The sequence below is a fragment of the Solea senegalensis genome, linkage group LG6 (assembly GCF_019176455.1).
Source record: "Solea senegalensis isolate Sse05_10M linkage group LG6, IFAPA_SoseM_1, whole genome shotgun sequence".
Lineage (NCBI taxonomy): Eukaryota > Metazoa > Chordata > Actinopteri > Pleuronectiformes > Soleidae > Solea > Solea senegalensis.
The window spans coordinates 8,221,590-8,243,136 of record NC_058026.1 but is presented as its reverse complement, the minus strand read 5'-3'; the positions used below and the strand labels follow the sequence as shown (position 1 = coordinate 8,243,136).

Sequence of the window (21,547 nt, the reverse complement as noted above, 5' to 3'; positions counted from 1 at the left end):
AATCTGTCTAATAAAGACAAGAGGGTGAAAAAAATACATGTCCCCTTTTTTCAAACGTTTGCATCTATATATCTGTGGCTTTACTCTCAGAAGGTCCGGTAAGTCTGTGTGTGTGTGTGTGTGTGTGTGTGTGACATGTGGAGCAGCGGGTTGACAAGAGCAATGACGCACTCCAACTATCACTGCGTCACTCTCATAAACACACACGCTCACAGCTGTTAACAAGGCATTTTAGCGTCTCACTTCACACAGGCTCTGGGTTTCTCTCCGGGAGGCCGTTGCTCAATGGCAGAGGACAAGTCCTTGAACAAGAAATGACCAGCCTTGGTCCTGCCGCAAAGGGGACACTCATGACGACTGGCGTGTCACTTTGTTTTACACGTGTTCACACCCTCGGACAAATATTAACTCTGACCATATCATCATTTAGCAGTGCACCCAGCTAGCACAGCTAGTAAAGCCAATAAGGAGTTAACATAACGCCTTAACTATGTTAACATAATTATAGCAACCTACCTAGGTCTACTCACCAGCTCTGTGGATACATTTGCTAACTTAACTTGTAAAGTTAATAATTAACACTGCATAAACTTAGCTGATGCTACTTAGCTCCAGCTGACTGTGATTGTTTCTCTCTCTCTTCGACTTGTACAGGATCAGATTTATGTACTAAAATACATTTTTTTAAATTAACTTTATTGCCTCTATTTGAAAAATCTCATACAACGAAAGGGAACAGTCTTGAGATGGGGCTACAATATTCCGATCCTATAGAAATAACACAAAAACAGAGCACACATATGAATAAAGAAAGAAAGAAAGAAAGAAAGTTAAATAATTAAGAAGCAAGATGTGAAAAATAAACAACATCACATATCCATACAATTCTTAGAAGGTTAGGGTGCAAGGTCCAAGATCCTGGTCAGGATGTTGAATTACTGGAGACCATTATCTCAAAAGAAATTGGCACATTTAGCTGTAACTGGGCTTTAAGTATTTCATGATGTGTAAATGTGATTTACTTTCAGTCTCCACCGTACAATCGTAGGAGGATTAGGTTTCATCCGATTAATGGTAATCATTTTACTTGCTGTCATCAACGAAACATGCAATACATTATTTTCCTAACAAGAAAAACAACATATGTTAAATGGTTGGTAGCACTTTTCTAGTCTTGCTGACTACTTGATTTGCCATTCACTCACACTTTCTATGTGCAGTGCATTTTCTATTATAGCCAGTCACACGCTGTCAGCACAGCAGGGGGTTGTGTCTTGCCCAAGGACACACTGGCATGTAGCCTAGTGGAACTGGGAATTGAACCCACAACCTCTGAGTTTGAAAGACAACACACTCTACCACTGACAAAACTGCAGGGTTTAATTTAAGTCATACAGTTGTTGCATAGAGTGATTCATTCTGGTGTATAGCATGGATTAAGGGCCAATGACAATACATTATGATGATGTCAGTTTCATACTGACTTTGTTTTAAAACAATACAGATAATTACAAAATGATAACTACTCTCATACATTTAAAGATTAAATTACACGTTTTAACGGGCGTGGAACAATAAAATATGTGATGATTAAATTGCACCCTTTGTGATTTGCTAATTGCCTTGTTACAATTTGTGATTTTGATTTGAAAACAATTAAGTGTTTAGCCCTATATGGATCAACAGCGGCGCTTGTCAATCAGTCTCTCGCTCTCTCTCTCTCACACACACACACACACACACACAAACCTCCCCCCGCTGCCCGATGATAAACTGTGGGAAATCCTTGGGAAAGGGTTATGACTAGAAAACATGCTCCTTCTTCTTTCTCCCTCCATGTCTTCTTCCCTCTAATGTCACACAGTTCTCTCTTTCCACAGATCACCAGGGACCAATGCTTTACAGGCTTCTTTTTTTTCATAATGGGACTTAACTGCTTTCACTGCCTGGAAATGCAGGGATATCTGCACGTTAAAGCCAGAGTGAGGTGTTACTGCCACGTAATTGATTAGTGTTTCATATAGACACTGATCAGATCAGCCACAAGATTTACTTTTTTTTTTCCACAGTTCTGGAATGAACTTTTTCAAAACAGGCCACAGATATTCACAGATCAGGCACAATAATAAAGACAGTAACCAGTTTTAATGTTGAGGCAGATCGGTGTGTATTTCACTTGAAACCAAAAAAGAGCTGTAGTAACTTTCAATGCATTTTTCTAAACAAATGTCTGCTACATGTTTAAATGTTTACATGCACAGTTTAATCGAGCTAAGGCCAGAGTCTGACTCAGACAGCCAACTGGGCTAGCCTACTTAACTTAGCCTACGATGGATTGTGCCGTTTTGTACCAGCTGTGCATGTTAATGGTGATCCAAATTAAATAGATCATGGCTCTTGTGGTTGCTGTGTTGTCCAAAGAAGTGTATATGTCGCCTCCTTCTACTTCCAGGTCTAAGACCGGAGAGGAAATTATGAACGTCATGTCTGACTCCAGTCCGACTAAGCATACATGCAAGAGTAATCAGACTATGAATCGTACTATCCAGGTATGTTAGTTCAACTAAGACTAGTTCGATATTAGGCGGACTTTTAAAATGCACACATTGTCAGGGAAATGAGTTCACACAATGCTGAGAATATCCAGTTCTTTAAGGTGACACAGCATACAATCGTCTCCATATTAACTCATTCTTCTGTGTGCCAGCTTCTTTTTTGCTTTCCACTAAAACAACTTACAGCAAATCAAATCGCAAACCAGGATATCTGTCACAAAATTCACACTTTGATGATTCCACCCAAAAGTTTTGTGTTTGAAAACTTAGCATAAATGATTCATATTTACCATTCAACACGGAGACAGTCCAATGTAATGTAGTTGAAACCGATGTTCAAAATACAAAAACACACAACCAGCTGCTGTTGCCACACTGACACACACAGCTGTCATTAAAGTGGAATTTGAAGGAGATGCCATTTTGCACACATTCACAGAAAACACAACTGCCAAGTAAACAGAAGACACTCATGTGAAATATGCATGGCCCGGTGTGCTCAATTCTAAAATGTCTTGAACCACACACCCACACACAATCAAGTTTATACCTATTGTTATTATAGAGTTACGCATTAAATACAGGCAGGTTTATTAGTAACAGTCTAGTAGGTGTGTCAGAAAGGCCTTTGTTCCCTGAAAGTAAATTACAAGGATTTTTTCCGACATTTGCTGACCAGTCATGTGCAAGACAAAGGCTGAGCTCAAAGTTTCGAAATCTTGCCCACTTCACTGCACATTTGGTGGCCTGAGCTACTGATTTCCATGTGTGTTTTCCAAACCTGTCCTCACACACACACACACACTGAGACAAACGTCAAACCCACACTTGTTTGTCTTCCTCTGTTCTCCATGCTATGAATTGAAAGTTATATTATCTCTAAAAGCACTGACAGAACACAGGATTTTGATTGTATTGTCATATTCTCATTGTATTTATCCAAGCCAGCTTAATCAATGACTACATGATGATTCAAATATTATTTAAGTATTTGCGCATTTCCTTGCCAGACCTAAAACTTTGGGTGGCAACTCAGAGCGAAGTGCAAGTCATCCTCCTGTGTGTAATAAAAATGAATGTGAGACGTGAGTGAATCCACTGTAATGAGTCACTTTTCAGTAAATCATTACATGACTTCATCATGAGTGCAAAGAATATGTACGTGTGTGTGTTCAATAGAGGCAGCATCCACGTACATGTATAGACTGGAAGTAATGTGCCCAAACAGTGTTATGTAATACTCAGCTTTCCATGAAACGCATTGTGCTATTTTTGGTAGAACTTGTGCGAGTGTGTGTGAAACAAATTTTTGACTCCAGACCAGTTAACTGGGGCTGTCTGGTTGGTCAGTGACTTAGAATAGAATGAGGTTTAAGTCAGGCAAATTCTGTTTGTGGTAAGTCTTTCGGATATTAATGCAAGTCTACGCTATAAACCGTTTATGAGGTCAAATAGGAAGTGGAAATAGATTGAATAGCCAGACGTCTCCACTAGTTGCAAAAAGAAGTCAGTTTAAATGAAAATCTTGCCACACAATTTATTACATCAGTAAAAAATATTTCTGAGAAGTTAATGGTCTCAATTGCTTTGATGTTGATTTGGTAAATGATGTAGTATGGCAAACATAAGTGTGACTGACAGCTGGTTTTGTCCAGTAGGACTCTGGTCGCAGGTGACACCTGTAAACTTCCACTAGCAAAACGTCGCCATGGTGTTGATGATCGTGACCACTTCACTACACTCACCAGCCACTTTATAAGCAGTACGTACACAGAATACCTGCCGCCACCATATGATTTCGACAACAACAGTAATCTCTTTCTACATCTGGGTGAAAAGACCGAGGAGGAAATGTTGATGCATGCGCAGAACGCCAAGTCTGAAGCGTATACATGCAGGAGTAATAGGACTATGAATCACATTATCCAGATATGTTAGTCCGACTAAGATTAGCTCGATTAAACAATCGTGTTTATATGACATTAAGAAAACAGAACTAAAATCGGACTTTTAACCCACTGAATTACTGTTTCCTATAATTTTGTCCATATTCCTAGACAAACCCCTCTGACCTCTACCATCAACAAGGCATATTCACTAAATGGATACTGCATTTACTCTTTTTCTGGCCATTCAATAAACCCTAGATGTTGTTGTGTGTGAAAATCCCAGTGAATGTGCAGTTTCTGAAATACTCTAGCCTGTCTGGCAAACTCAAACTCACTAAACACACCTTTCTTCCTATTGTCTTTCTGACAATGTCTTCACAACTCAACGGACTGCGTTGCCCCCAAGTGACTGGCTGATAAGATATGCTTTACCAAGTATATGGACAGCTGTACCTAATAAAGTGGCAGTGAGTGCATAAGTATGTCTTCAAATGAACTGCGACAACATGTGTTTATGCACACGCCTCTAATCAGACTAGGACAGGGCTGGGCATGCTTATCAATTATGAACACACACACTCACACAGGGTTGACTCAACACATTCTTTGGCAACAGGAATGACAAACTCGCAGTGTGAAACATGTGGCGTGGTTAAATAGACAGTAAATGGGATGGCAGTGCAAATGCTTCAAGACTAGTGACTCAGGTGTGATTACAGGTGTATTAGGAGAGCGAGACCAAGACAGAGCACAACCGGATTACTATTTAGACTTTTCTGTAGCAGTACTGCTTATAATTGCTGCGCTCCTCTCCTACATTTTTCGTACCATATCTTTTCTCAAGAAAATACATACTGCAATACTATAACATAATCAGGATGCACCCCCTACAAGACTATAATGTTAATAGTTCTATATCCACACGTGTAGTCGTAGTACAACAATAGAAAATCAGGTGGATCTACTCTAGAAGTTTGTTTGTGTCTTGGTGTGAAAGAGCCATTATTTACTCCATCGATTACATTAAAGGTGAATTTAACATTGTGGCAAGAACAATATGAATATGAAAGTAAGGGGTTAAGTGTATGTAATATGTTTAGCAATTTTGATACTGATGTCCCATTAAACAGAAGCAGCAGCATCAGCAATAACCCACTGGAACTGTGTGCAGTGCAGGGTTTTTCCTGTTCTCTGCGTCCTTCGGTCTCAAACTGCCACACTTTTATCTTGGCTGCCACAGAACACAACATACAGTACAAAAAAAGACCCCATTAGTGTCTCTCAGTAACACACGTAATGACAAAACAATGTTTCCCAACACTGTCATAGATTTTGGTGAATCTTTCAGGTATGTTTCAGCCAATGTGTCATTTAAAGTCAGACTGACAGTGGAGAGACAGTGAGAGATAGAACATGAACCTGGTTCTCTTTAACTGCCTGCCATGACTGTAGGATGAGACGAAAACAAACTAAACAACAGTCTTATTGATCAACACTCAAACAATCTGTTACATTTAAATGCGATTTAGAAGAGATCAACATTTTAGGTTCCTCTTCTACCTCTTACTACCGTAGGGGAACCAAAAGTGAGAAGAATCTGGTCTCAGATTACCTTGTGTGTAGGGGAGGACAGGGCAGGATGGCTGTGTTGGCCACTCCCCTGTAGCCAATGAAACTTCATTGAAGCTTTTTTTTTTTAACACCTGATTAGGGTCTGATTGGTTACAGCTGTGTTGGCCACTCCCATGTAACCAATGAAACTTCACACCTGGTGATGGTGATGACTCAATAGAAACTAGGTCATAACAGCAGCATTCACAGGAGGTATGCAGTGGTCAAGAAGGAGCATAAGCCTGAATAGTGGCGTTCACATAATGTAGGTGCACGCCCACTCTGCAGGTAAAGTTCAATGAGCTTGATTCAGGCTACCATTGGCAGCCAGTGAAGTTTGATGAGTGGAATGACATGTCTGCTTTTAGGTTGGTTTTAAGACCAGCCACACAGCTGTGTTCTTGATTATATGCAGTGGTTTCACTGGAAACGAGAAGAAGGTCATTACAATAGTTGAGGTGGGGGATGACCATGGCCTGTACCAAGACTGGGTTTTCGTCTTGAGTCAAGTTCAAGTAAGAACTGTTTTCTAATGTTGTACAGTGTGGAGCCACATGTCTGGACATGGTCACCATGAGACTATATCTTGGAGAGGTTTAGCAGAAGCAAGATCCATGTTGCTATGTCTGCAAGACAAGCTGAGATCAGCACTTAGACTGAGATAAAGCTGTGTGTCAACAGCATTGCAAGGGTATGAGAAACCATGTGAGCAGATGAATGCACCCAAGGAAGAAGTGTAAAAAGTATAGAGGAGGGGCCCCAGTACTGCGCCTTGGGGGACTCCAGTGGGAAGCAGTTGCGAGGCTGTAAAGGAGCACCCTGTGAGGTAAGATCTGAACCAGAATGGAGCAGTGTCTGAGATGACCATGTCAGACAGATAACAGGATGTATCAAAGTATCATACAAATGTATGAATCCCTATTAAAATCGTCTCATGTCTCCTTACTGTGAATGTGTATCATGCCCGGATTTCTGTTTTCACATGGAAACTTGCACTGTGACGATTCTGGACAGCATTTTCTTGTCATTCTATTATCATACATATAGGGCTGCATATTTCAAAATAATTGACATTTGACCAAATTCTACAGTACTGCAGGAATTCAGGCTCAAAGAAAAAGTTTGGTTTGTTGAAAAAAACAGAAAAAAGTATATCTTGATGACCATATTGTGCAGCTCTAATACACACAGTCAGCCAGACTCACAGTGAGAAACACAGACCAGCTACTACTACCTACACTAGTGATGACAGTTAACCTTGAACCTTACAGTGACAGTAAATCTGTAAATCAGTGAGGTAAAAATAGCTCCATGATGGGTCACAGACCTGAAAACAAGCCTCCTCCAAACTTTATACAGAGCATCATAGCTCTCTCACAAATGCACTATGACAGACTGATTTGTTTTCAACATCTGTGTCTGTTTAAGTCACACAGACTTAAATCAGTCATTTTGTTTAATATATTATCTTAATTATAAAACCACATCGCAGCTCTATGACTGAAGATCTGAAGAGGTGATGCATAATGTAATGTAATGCAGCAGAGAGAAAGGACACTTAAGCTGTGTTTTCATCATGGAACAGTCTGGTTTGGTACGGTATGGTGCAGTTTGGTTGGCGTTTTGCGACAGAACTTCCTTTACATGATAGGCTTGGTACGTAGCGTGACGTTGTACCAGTGTACCCGACAACGAACAACGACATCGAACACAACACAACAGGCAACAACACAGCAGCTAATTTTTTTCTGCTTAGTTTGTGGCTGTTTGTCTCAAAAATACACCAAACTTTGTATGAGAATAGACTGCAGGTGTTGAAGAAACACCAGTCGCAAGGGAGTCTCGGGTCTAGCTCTACCCTACATACCATTACTCTCGTACTCCAAGGAAAGGGAACCCGCAAAAGGAAATGGTTGAGCCAGTTATTTTGGTACTATTACTAATGCAAAAGCAAAAAAATGCATACCATTCCAAACCCTACCATTCCACTCAGTGGAAACACGCCATTAAACGCATGGAGCATTGATCAGCATTAAAAAACGCTGATCAGAAGATGTCTTGCTGAGAAAGTGGTCTCTAACCAACGTGAAACCATGTGGTTTTTGTGATTGGATCAGATCGCATTCAGTACGCATTACGACTGTTCAGACCTGTAGCTCGATACGGCCACAAGGACGGATGTTAATGGGGTCCACACTTCCAATTATTATTTACTGTAGTGTTCCAGTAAGATAGCGAGTCACATGGATGTAACTCAGCCATTGCTCATTTTATTATATACACACACCAGTGTTTTATACGGTGACACGTCAACATGGTGTCTGTGAGGAAAAGTCTGAACAGTACAAGGCTGATGAGAAACTAGATAACAGACGTCCAGACAACCTGAGTCAAAGTCGTAAATGTATAAACATGATGTGAATGAATGAGGGATTCTTAACTCTGTGCCTTGACCTACTAGTTTAATACACAAACTTGTGATTGCATTTCCATTACGTCTGGTACTCAGATCAGGGTCAGTGGACTTCTGCTAGTTTATTATGCTGACTTAGATGATGAATTTACTTTACGTGACTCCAAAGGATATTTTCACTGTCAGGAACTTGTCAATCAATAGACAAAAAAGTGCTCAATCAAGTCAGACTTGATTAATCAGCCCAAGGGCATGAACTTCACACTACACCACACTGCAATGTGTTGGTTTCTACATACAAACAAGAATTACCATCTTGTGATTGATTATCACCGCCAACTAGTCAAATTCCAGCGAAAAACGTTCAAAATATCTTGTTGAGTTCTGGATTATGGTTGAAACAATGGCAGACCTGCAAACATGTACTCAATTTATCATTCTAAAATATGCAAAAACGCTGATGACTCCTGAGTTCTACCAGTTGTCACAACCGAGCATGACTGAAAAATGTGTAAAATCAGAGCTACCTTAACTATTTGACTACCAACTATTGTGTTCGGACGGAAGATCAGGAACACACAACGTGAAACAAAACACATCTGAAGTAAATCTGACTCCCCAGATTTTGAATTGTAAAAGCCTTTGAGTTTTCCATATTTCCATATCTAATTTTCACTTTTCACATTTTCAATTTGTATTTTTAAATGTTAAAAATACGATTCAACATGAGCAGATTTCTGTGGAAATAATTTACAGGCTTTTAAAATTCATCATCTGGTGAGACAGACTTAACATGACTGTCGCCAGCACAGAAAATGAATATAGGCAGGATATAAAGACCAGCTAAACAAACACCAAGGGTAGAAAAGCCACCACCTGCACTGAAATATGTGCTTGTGAATAAGAGAGGATGGAGGGTATGCAAGAGTTGGGCAGGGGGGCAAGCAGCAGCCAGAGACCCAGGTGATTCAGAAGTGATCTGCATCCATACTGACATGCCGTATAAAGACATATATCACATCCACCCACAGGTATACCAAGCATGTGCATACTAGTAAGAACTGGATACTTTTCTCCTCTGTAGTTGTTTGCCCACTTTCAGAAAGTACAACTAATGAGAAACAAGAGAAAAAATTCAGCGCAGGGATATCTGCCAACAACACGCTGGAAGTGAAACTGAAAGTAAGGTATCAGAGCTTTTCTTCCACAACTGATGGTCTCACCAAGGCCAATAAGAACCTATCACAGACTGAATGAGCTCAACTGCATCGTTATTTCTAAAGGTCTCACAATTCTTAAACTAAAACAATGTCAAGGTACTGTGGACAGCAGGCATATGGCAGTAAAGCAATGCAGAATCTATACATTTTCAAATGGAAATGCAGTAGTATGTATGTAGCTGCCACAGTGAGAGCACCAAACTCATCAGTTACCACATCAAATCCAGACAATTTACCTCTGAACAAGGTACCCAATCCCCATTGATTGGAATAATTGGGCACTCTCAATTAACCTCAGCCGCAAGGGCTACATCCAGTGTCCACCCAGTGCCGGTCCCAAGCCTGATCACATAGAAGAAGAATTTAATTTTATTAATAAATAGGGAAAGTATTCCTCTGCATTTGACCCATCCTAATAGTAGGAGCAGTAGGCAGTAGAGCATGCTAAACAGTTTGAAAACACACAGCTCAGACACAACGTAATTAATAAACTCATCTGTAATAGACTTCTGTGAGACTTTGTTATTTAAATTCCTCACTGCATAAATGCATAATTCACTCATTTGTCAACAAAGCTATGACTCATCCCTTCCATGTACTGCACCTTGATGGGAGACTTGTTTGCCACCATATTATCCTTCCACTATCGCTCTAGAGCAAATCCTCGTCCAAAGGCAGACCAACAGCTCTAAAGCAGTGTTACACAACAGACCATATGCACAGGCCTGGGTGACAGGTGAGAGTCTGAGGCATTAAATGTGATAACATAACCAGGATAATGAAAAGCAGAGGGGGGCACATGGCGTGTCAAAGGGACAAGGCAGTGAGAGCAAGGTGAAAAATGAAACTGGTGCATTAGCATTATTCGGCCTTTCACTCATGTTAAAACTAAGCAAAGCAAAAGACAAGAGGAACAATCGGCATATACGGCATATACTGTCCGAACTTAAGCTTTTTCTAACTTCAGCGCAACTTCTTTTCTAATCAAATAATTGACTGGTGATTTTGAGTTTCAGATAGAGGAGAAGAGGATGGAAAGAGATAGAGATGTATTGTTTTATCAATGTGCATTTTACTATACAGTATAGGCCATGGAGTGTAAAAGAAGTTAGACATGACAGTGGGTTTAGTTATAAGGTATCTACACAAAGGCTGAAATGTCACATGAAACTAGTGAAGAGTGTCCAGCAAACAACAGAACAATTCACAAACTGTGAATTGAGCCACTTTCTTGAAATATGTCTATGGAGGCTCTCAGTTATCCAGGTCATCATAACCTTGTCTTCAAGAACACTGAAGCAAGTCCAGAGGCCGACTATCTAGACTTCTGAGGGAGCTTGAAACATTTTTTTAAAGTAAAAAAAAAAGGTTTTCTGTTGGTATGACCTATCCCTGACAAACGGTTATAATTATAAAACAAATATGTATTCCTCTTACTATTTAACTATTCACAAACCTGTAATACTGCAAGCTTCCCCATTAGGACTGTTACATCACTAACTATTATGATAATTATCACTGTCATGTATCTCCAGAAACCTGTCAAACCCCATTTGTCTTTGCCACAGAAACAAATATTCAAAAGGTCGCCTCTTGCTCTGAGCAGGAAACTGTGAGCCTCTGTTTCAGCGGGGAAACTAGATGCTACTCTCCCCCTTTTCTCTCCCTCAACAAAAGCTGCATGTCAATCTCTCACTCTGTTGCTGTTCACCAGTCTGTAAATAGAGAGTGATGGCACCATTTAGAGCCAAGTGTGAATGCACTCTGACATAAGGCCTGACAATAGAACAGACAGTCTCTGTTTGCAAGTGACCTAAGTTCAGGCGGCCCGCGAGGAATTCCCTACTGGCAAGATTAGCTCCATTGATGCTGAGTATTGAGCCAGACTAAGTGTGTATGTGTGTTTGTGTTAAGACAGAGACACCATTTGGACAGAGAGTTGACTTAACCCACAGCAAAGAAAAGCAAGCAAACGTTGGTATTTTAGTTACGGTACCCATCTCTGTTTTCTTTTTATTGTACTAAATGTCCTATTATGTGTGCTTCTTCTTTTAAAAAAAAAAGTTCTCTCTTGAGTAAGGAATATGTTAACTGCATGAATTACTTAACACCACTAAAACAAATTCCTTTATTGCCACTTAGCAAACGATGTGCGCCGGGACTGAGAGTAGACTGCGGTGTCAAATTTCCACCCACATTTTCAAGCAACTGTCAATCTATTCTCTGCACCATCACACTACTATTCTTCAAGTGATGGGAGCAATATGGTGATCAGCTGTTCAATCCAATGGAATCCATAACAATACCTGCCTCAGCACAGTAAAGCCGGGCAGCCCTCCTCTTATCAACTGTGATCTCTAGCTCCAACAACAAGCCACAAACAGAGACAGCGGGACAAACAGCCCATGGAGGTTATAGCCTTAGAACTGGACTAAGAATATATGATATAATATAATATAATATAAGGACTATATGAGACACAATCATATATCATAGCTATCCATGTAGTGTGGGTATATACGTTCTATGCTATCCTTGTGCCAGAGCTGTCCATGAGTAGGCAAGTCCCCAGCAAGCATCTCTTAGGACAGGGGCCAGATTTGATAATGTGAAGAGATCCGGAGGTCAGTGGTCCCTTCAGACCTTTTTTAACTTTTAATTTTCATTGTCACAATTATCATTCTTAAATGGCAATGTAACCGAAAAAAACAAAAAAACAATTTTCTTTCACATCATGGAGTCAAATAAAATAATGACATAATGTGAGATGAGTGCATTAATCTGTCCCTCACAGGTGGGTTTTAAAGCCGGGACTCTGGGTTCTAGATGCAACTTTATTAGCTGATATAAAGGGGGTGACACGTGACTGAGGCCGATTTCCTGTTTGACTCCACCCCGGGCTATAAATAATACATACAAAGCCGGAGCTGCGGGCCGTACACAATCTGACCGAGGGCTGGACTTTGGACATGCCTGTCATCATAGTTGAATACAACCTACTTTCTGTCCACTACATAATAATAAATTCATTATTCATTAAAAGTCTGACACAACTAACAGCTTAATTAGGAACCTTACAGAGAGGGTTACATACATCAGTGAGGAGTTCTATATCTGAGAAGATCATTTTGGATTATTTACAGATCAACATAAACAATCAAAGGCAGAGTAATTATTATATATTGACTGCTACTGAATGTTGAACGAGAGCCAGCTGATATGAATCCAAACACACCGCTCTTCCTGGATCTCTAATCTTATGTTGTTTCAACAGGACAAACTCGTCAGATAACATATTTCGATGCCGCCTCGGCATGTCGTGACCCCACACAACCCTGTGACCATGTTTAGACAATGTAGCCCATCAACCTTTGCCCTATGCACGTCTGAACAGTCTCATCGTTATCGTTTATTTTTAGCACTGTCCAGATTTTTATCACAACTTTGATGCTCAGCATGTTATCACAAACTCAGTAAACTTTCCTTTTTTTCACTTTGATATGGTTTTTAAGGTCAAATCAATGATTAGCGGAACCTGCATTTAAGACCGGTGACAGTCTTTGTGACCATCTTGTGTCTTTACCATTCAGCTCCTGTAAAGTAAGATTCAGTTCATTCAACAAACTCATAAACAAGTCAGAGGTGACCAGCTGACTTACCCTTGAGTTTCTCCACCACACTCAGCCCCGCTCTCTCCGCCACCCGCCCATCCTCCCTCTGGTAGCGGTCATCCAGGAATCGGGCAGTGGCCTCTGACAGGTGGACCTTTCCTGCCACGCCCAGCTGCTCCATCAGGTTAGCCAGATTGACATCGTTCGACCACACATCAAACTTGAAGCGTTTAATTCCCAGGATCCCACAGAGAACAGTGCCTGTGTGGACACCAACTCGCATGTTGACAGTCTCACGTGTCTCCTGACAGAACTGTTCGATGGCCTGGATCATGCCCAGACCCATCTCAACACAGCAGTAGGCGTGGTCCGGTCTGGGCTCAGGGCAACCTGCTACGCAGTAGTAGCAATCTCCCAGGGTGCTGATCTTCTCACAATGAGTTAGTTCACAGAGCCGGTCAAAACGTCCAAACAGGTCATTGAGAAGTCCCACCAAGGCTGGTGCTGACTTATTGGCAGACATTCTGGTGAAACCCACAATGTCTGCAAAGAGGATGCTCACAGGCTCCATGCGTTTCATGTTGAAGGGCCTAAATATTATCTGTCCACGAGGGATGGAGGTCTTCTTGCGTTTGTGATTGTTGTGAGGGTGATTTTTGGGGCTCGTGGTACTTTGGGCTTGTGAAGCTCCGCAGTTTCCTCCACCACCCACAGAGATGGCTGAGGCAGAGCAAGCACCAGAGGAGTAACGCTTGCCGGAGTTCTCCCCACCACCCTCATCGTCGCCCTGCTTCATCAGCTCGTCTGCAACTCTCCGTGGCATGACTGAGTGAATCATGCGTTCCTTCAAGGCCTTCTCCACCTCCAAGTCTTTGCCATGCATGATAGCCTGGCCCACTTTGAGGAAGGTGCTGCGGGAACGAACCTCTGACATGATAAACAGGTGGATGCCAATGACATGGGCACACAAATGGAGCAGAGCTTTGGCTGGACCAAGCCAGCGGAGTGTGTCTCCTTCCCAATCGGAGCCCGAACCCTCTGCTCCAGTATTCCTTCTGCCAGATTCATAATTGCTTTGAAGCAAGGGCAGCCATCCTAGTGCTTCAAATAAAATAGAATAGAGAAGCCCGAGCATCACTGAGGCATACAGACGAACATGGAGGACACTGTATAACAACAGCAGAACTTCCATGCACAGGGAGAAGGTGCCTACAGGGGAGATGCAGTGGGTTATAGTTTGTACTATTTCATCTGGTGAGTGATATGAGGCATTCCCACCACCGGCCCACTCCAGCTCAGTGTAACCAGCAGTCTGTATCTGTGGAGCTAAGGTAATAGCGAAGGTGACCGCTATCAGGAGCAGGGAGGTTTGGTTGTACAGCCACGTGTAGGGCTGTGTGAATGTGAACAAAAAAAGGAGCACTAAAAAGACCAAGAAGGAGACTGTGGGTGCTAGGAAGGTCAAAGGGCTGCAGCGGTCGTTATTGACCCCAAAGTACACCCCCCAGAGTACAGCTGCCACTGTAAGGTAGAACAGGACATAACGGAAGCGCCTCTGTGTCTGAGGAAAACACCTCTCTTGACACGCCTCTTCCAGGATGGCTGAGTCAAATTTGGGGTCCCAGCATTGGGCTGCAGAGCGTTCAAACAACGGTGGTGCCTTCCTGTGGACCCTCAAAGCAGAGGTCACAGCTGGCCTGGACTCTGCTGAGCTGCAGCTGGAGGAAATGCTGTATTTGTGGGGGTCAGGGTTCACAGTACTCGCAGTCCCACAGCCTCCAGCTCCTCCAGCTCCTCCAGCTCCACAGTTGGCAGCCCTCAGCGGCTCATGTCGATGCACGTGTGGCACGCTGTTGGTGATTCGCACGGTCACAGCTCCGTCTCCGCTGGAGTCGCAGCTGACTTCGGTTCCAAGCATCAGGAGCTGCCGGTGCTGTTGCAGAGTGGCCATATTGAGTGACGTGACGAGAAAACGAGGGGGCTGTTGAATATTAATAGTGTCTTCTGATGGCTCTCAGGCCACTACAGACGTGGGTGCGTGTGTGCACATGTGGCACGGCGAGGAGGAGGAGAGAGGGAGAGACACAGACATAGACCGAGAGAGAGAGAGTGCAGAGGTGCTTGCTGGAACGATCACACTGCATGAATGGTGAGCGCCGAACATACGTGACGTCTACGCACACAGCAGTCTCCACACTCACTCACACATCACGCACCGTTCCAGTTTCTTGAGCAGTCCATTATCCGACCTCGGGTTTTGCGTCAGTACTCACATTACACGCATCCCTCTCTCCAAAGAGGCTCTGGGTTTGAGCCCGGCGTTCTCTCCAGCTGCGGTAAAAACACTGTCATCACTCTTTCTGCCCCCTGACTTGAACATCCTTCTCGGAAAAGGACTAGTTCGTGGTGATGCAACGTGTGTGTGCGCGCGCGCGTGTGTGTGTGTGTGTATGTGTGTGTGTGTGTGTGTGTGTGTGGGGATCAAGTCGCTCCTGACGTTACATGACTGGAAATGACCTCCTCTGGATGTGCGCGGTGTGTCGATGCTGCTGGCATCACACAGTCAAGACAGCTTCAGGGAAATACCCAGATTCTTTCTTCATCCCGAATTCGAATTGTTGGCATGAGGCAGGAGGATAAAACACACACACACACACACACGCGCGCGCGCTCAGGTCCGGGGTTTGAATGAATGAGCAGTTATTGATGCAGGCTGTCAACAGCTGGCTCCAAAAGTCACTATGTCCCTGTGTTTCCACGACGTGTTCCCTTTGTTTCAAATCCCCCCTAAAGTGCTATTAAAATATGAAAACCCCGCATCAAAACTACAAAAAGTAAAAATATATAGTCAAAAGTAATAATTTAATCACTTTGTTGTAACATCGGTTTTTAGCTGCTATATTGTGTGTTCTGAATCAGACTTAGTCTATCATGTAGATAAACTTTTCATTCCGTTAATTATGCAAAAAGAAAAGAAAAAGTGTGTCATTTGAAATTCTGACTACTTTAACTTCCACTACATCCTCTCATATATAACTTGGTGGGCGATGGATTTTGCATTTCGCACCTTCACACACTCTTCTTCCATCTTTAATCCAGCGGGTCCTTGCAAATAATCCAGACTGAGTTATTTTGGAGTCCTGTCCAGTCCAGGAATGGGATCATGAAAGGCCTGACAGGCAGGCCTGTTCCCACGGATCCAGCCCCGTCCTTTCCTGGACTGCCTCTTCGGATCTCCACGGTTTATTCCCCCCTCTGCCTTCCAAAGAGGGGGTCGGCGAGGGCTGTGCGCGATCCACAGAAGCGTAATCCGAAAAGAGAAGCGCAGAAAATACCATCCACTCGCCCAGTTTAGCGAAGCTTTGCATCTGCTGGGAGTGTCTGCAACTTGTTGCGCGCAGTTGGCAAAACATAGGCTACAGCTATGAGGAACAGCCTCGTTCGGGACAGGCTGGTCTATAAATAGTGATGATCAAAAACGCCTGCAATAACAACACCAACGGCGTGTTAACATCTAAATGCTCGTCTTCAACTCACTCCGTGGAACAACAGGAGCGCTTCATACAAATACAAACACGCGACACTTCAAAACCAAGTCGCAAAACGCGTGCAAAACATAAACAACTGTGGTGGGGAGGTGGGGGGGGAAAGCCCCCTTCTCGTTTCCAAAAGCTCCCAAACTTTTTTTCCCAGGCCGTATTTCCTGCGTTTGAAGAGGAGACCCAGTTAGGAGTCTCTGGTTATTTGGAGCAGAGGCTGGATTTCCTGCCCTCGCATTCCCCCAGAGCACAGAAGTAGAAAATCCCCAGAGCAATGCAGGAAAGCCCGCGGATATCTCCACAGTGAGATAATTAAAAGACGCCCCCCTCATAAACAGCAGTGTCTCCTTATCGCAAAGCCATTCCTTGGGTCTGGACAGCACTAGTTTTCGCTGGCATGCATGTGTCCAACAAACACAAGGCTGCGCGCTCTGGCTGTGGTGCGTCCTCTTCCGTCCGCCGCTGGTTGCCACCCTTTCCCCTCTCACACTCAAGTCTCTCTGTCTGCTCCAGGGCTGGGGGGAGCCACAATAAAAGCCGAGCTGCAGCCGGAGTTCAACGGCTACTTTGTGCGTCTTCTCCGGGAGAATTCCTCTCCCTGAGCCTCCACCATCTTCGCTCTGACTGGGTCGGAAATCCTCCCCCAGCCACTTGTGGCGGTGTGGGTTGTTGGGACCAAACTGTCAAGTAAACCACACTTTAGAGAAACACTATTTCCGGTGAGTTAAGAGATTATATATAATCTGTGTGCGTGTGTGTGTGTGGTAATAAGATTAATCAATAATACCAAATAATTATTGGAACAAATGGAGGATTACAAGTGTGTCAGGGAACTACGGTGGCCTTGGTGTACCTAAAAGGATGTCTTACTTTATTTTTTTTAGTATGCATCCTCTCTTCAAAATGCAGCACAAGATGGCAGCCTCCACATAGCAAGGCCCTTGCACCATAGTATAAAAATAAAAATCGTACTAAAACTATAAAAAAAAACAAATTAGTTTTCAAATTAGTAGTACACACGCCTACAAATACACATGTGGGTAGTATATTTAATTCCTGCCAAGAAATCCTCATTTACATTTAAAATAATGCAACATATCAATGTTCAAAATGCATTCTTGCAGTTAAAGATTATAAACAAATTCCCTTGGACAGTTTTTATAGTAGAACACAATACAGCGATGCACAATAATAATGTGTATGTTATATTTTTTTTATTTGTACGCCAAATGATTTCAAACTTGTTGAAACTGGGACAAAATCAAACGATTTAAAGTGTTCTTTCATTGATTTTACTTCAACGAGGTACATTAATGTCGGGGAAATATATAGATATATGAAGGGAAAATACAATAAAAGACTATAAGAATATATATTTGGATAGAGTTGTGATAATTCAGTCTTTAAGTTCAAGCAGAAAAAAGTAAAAACAAAGAGGAGAGAAAGAAGGATGGTGCTATGTGCTTTGTTTGTATTTCTATAAACACTGTGTTTCTATGGAATTAAGTGATGAGATTATGATTAGCAGATGAATGAGAAGAAGATACATTGCTGATTCAGTGTGTGTGTGTGTGTGTGTTACTCCTTTGAAGAAGTAATAATGATGAAACACTAAATCCAATAAAACAAATAACCCCCATTGAATTGTGTGTGTGTGTGTGTGTGTGTGTGTGTGTGTGTGTGTGTGGTGTGGATCTTTTGTTGAAGAGCTTACAAGGGTCTGTTTGCAGAGTCGATAAAGCCACACTGATAAGTCTGTGTTAACAACACTGTGACCGAAACCTGGGAGTACTGCTGGTCACCTCGGCAAACACCGATTACACACACTGAATATGAGCTCACTGTACATGCCCGAGTGTGTTTGTGTTGTGGTGTCATATGTTATTGATTGCTCTGGGAAAGTTCACTTCAGGGAAACCTGCAGGTTGTCGTGCACTTATTTGATGAAATGTGGTGAAAAAGGTCAAGGACTACTTAAAGCTCCTGCTCCTTGCCACAACATACTGTTATGGCACTTTTCCACTATACAGTTCCAGCATGACTTGGCTCTACTTGGTCCACACACTTTAATTTCCACAAACTATCCATCCATCCATTGGATACCGCTGTATCCTCCACATGAAGGTCATTGTGCCTCAGCTGACATAGGATGATTGGCAGGGTCCACCCTGGACAGTTCACCAGTCCATCACAGGGCCATATAGAGACAAACAACTATTCACTCTCACACCTACAGAGTGTCCAATTTACTTAATCCCCATATTGCATGTTTATGGACTGGACGAAGCAGGAGAACCCGGAGAGAACCAGGAGAGAACCCATGCACACACAGGGAGAACATGCAAACTCCATGCAGAAAGGCCCTGGGTTAGGGCATTTCTGCTAACCACTACACCAGCCGTGTGGCCCTTCCACAAACTATTGACGAGCAAAGCAGTTGTTCTGGGTGTAACCGAATCATCGGAATCAGTTAATTAAAATGATTAGTTCAGTATTTCCTGCATGACCGGAGCACGGACTCTGTCTGTTACTGAACTGAAATACAGCTGAACGGTTTGTACACATGTTTTCAGGATGTTTAAAGTCTTTTTAACTGATCTACAGTTCGACATTGTTTGGTTTGATTCTTGTCAGACGTTGCATATTTTATTCATTTATTAATTTAATAGGGAAATTGCAACAGACATTAAACTATTAATATGCCAGATTATGGCCATCGACAAATGTACTGTACATCTGTACTGTAAACTTTTACAGTACATGGTTTCAAGCTGAGATGTGATAACAGGCGGCCATTTAGTCCATCAGCTGACAAACACAAGGAAGTTTGTAAGCAAATTAAGCAGCATTTCTTTGAGTCATCTTCTGAATTCATAATTTATACGATTCTTCATCCAGAACATCCTGAACTGTTTTGCTCAACCTTACGTTGTAAAACTTACCTGTAAATCCATTTATTTACCAGTCATTTTTAGATTTTTGTTGTCTCTTTAACTCTGTGGGGCTTCTTCTCTCTATAGACTCCTGTCATATTTTTTTTAATCATATGGTCATGGAGATTTTCCACTAATAAATGCAGCTGTTATAAAGACATACAACTTTTTTGTACCATTCACTGTTAAGCAGTCACTCCAATAGAATGTGCCTTCAATGCCGGAGACAGTAGTTTCAGGCGACTACCGTTTGCGCCACCTAACGACGGTCTAGAAACTGCAGCATTTTTTTGTAAAGGGTTATTCCACCCAATCACCAACTCCATGATTTTGAAGGTTTATTAACAGGCAAATACTACGTTGTGCGTTACTACTTTCTTTATATATTTAAAGGTTTATTTCACTCAAATACTAATACTAATGTGCCCAGATTTGTGTAATAATCCTCATAATTACCTCATTTTCAGGTCAAGTCAAAAATCATAAGCTATGAAATTTAGAATGACTTTTTTTTTCATTTTACGTGACTGTGAACATAATGACTTTAGCACTCCAAATGTTCATGCATTTGTTTTATTGTTATTTTATTTTTTTTACAGTAACACAAACACATGGATAGAACTGAAACAAACAAATCAACAGGGTTCCCTGAACATTAGGAACACAGGCATTCCACACCTTTTCTTTGCTGGAGACAGAAGAAAAAGAAATGAAAACCAAACAAACAAAGAAGGCTATACAGCACACAACAGCATTTGACATGCAAGCCGACAGAATAGATCTAAATACTGTAACTGACTAATACAAATCCCAAAGCTAAACATCGAACTTTTGAATATTGTAATCTCTGATCTTCATTATACATTCATAGTTTACACACCTTTGTAAATGAGAAAACTCGTTTTCCCTCCCGTTTTAACCAGAAAGAGCCACCAAATAACCAAATATTTAATCATCTCAAATAACAATGTACATGTTCTATATCAACAAATAACCAGAAACTCTGGTTTGGTAAACACTTTTTTAATTCGTTAAATGACCGTTTTGAACTTTATAACAAAGTAGTTTGAGTACCCTTAGAACAGCTAACACAAAGTTCCTCGTGTAATTCAAGCATTCATACCTCTTTTCACGTCGTCAATCCGGCATTAACTGCTCTGCTGGAGCCATGATAATTAAAGCGCTATATGCCGTCGTGTCCAACAGGTGGCGCTGTTAAGACAAAGCGGTAACCGCCTGAAACTGCTGGTGCCTGAAACTACTGCCTGCGGCATTGCAGGCACCCGCCTTCTCAGTCACTCTGATTGAATAAAGACGCCTCCCCGTGGCTGTTTCTAGTCACTGCATGCAGGAGATATTTAACCAACAGATGTTATTTTTTTCCTGTAATGGGGCTTTTACTTTACTTTATGAAGCTGTACACAGGCAGAGACGTACGGAAAATACAGTATAATACAGTAAAGAAACAACTGTATTTTCTTGGCTTCTGCACAGGCTGAAGTTAAATTGAATTGCTGATTTTTATTTTTTCGTTTAAATTAAACGTTAAATCCACCTTTCTTGTTCTTTTAATATGGATGTCATAACATATGTCTAACATAAAGTTTTGGAAACGTATAAACGATATAATAGGAAAAAAATTAATAATTAAGATAAATACAATTTGAATAAAGATGTGTCTAAGTAACAATCCCAGCAATAATGGAGTTTAGATGAAAATACCTGTCGACTATTCACAGAAGATAACAATAGTGGTTGATTCACTGCTGAATAAAA

The 21,547-nt window shown here is 41.8% G+C and overlaps 1 protein-coding gene across 1 annotated transcript in view; it reads right to left on the bottom strand.

Moving 5' to 3' along the window:
* The window catches only part of adcy9 (adenylate cyclase 9), a 35,570-nt gene extending 19,806 nt beyond the window's left edge, over nucleotides 1-15,764 (bottom strand). The window contains exon 1 of the mRNA XM_044028638.1: nucleotides 13,348-15,764. Coding sequence (XP_043884573.1) covers nucleotides 13,348-15,250 — 1,903 coding nt within the window. The 5' untranslated portion in view covers nucleotides 15,251-15,764. The remainder of the gene's footprint in view (nucleotides 1-13,347) is intronic.
* Nucleotides 15,765-21,547: the final 5,783 nt, after the last annotated feature.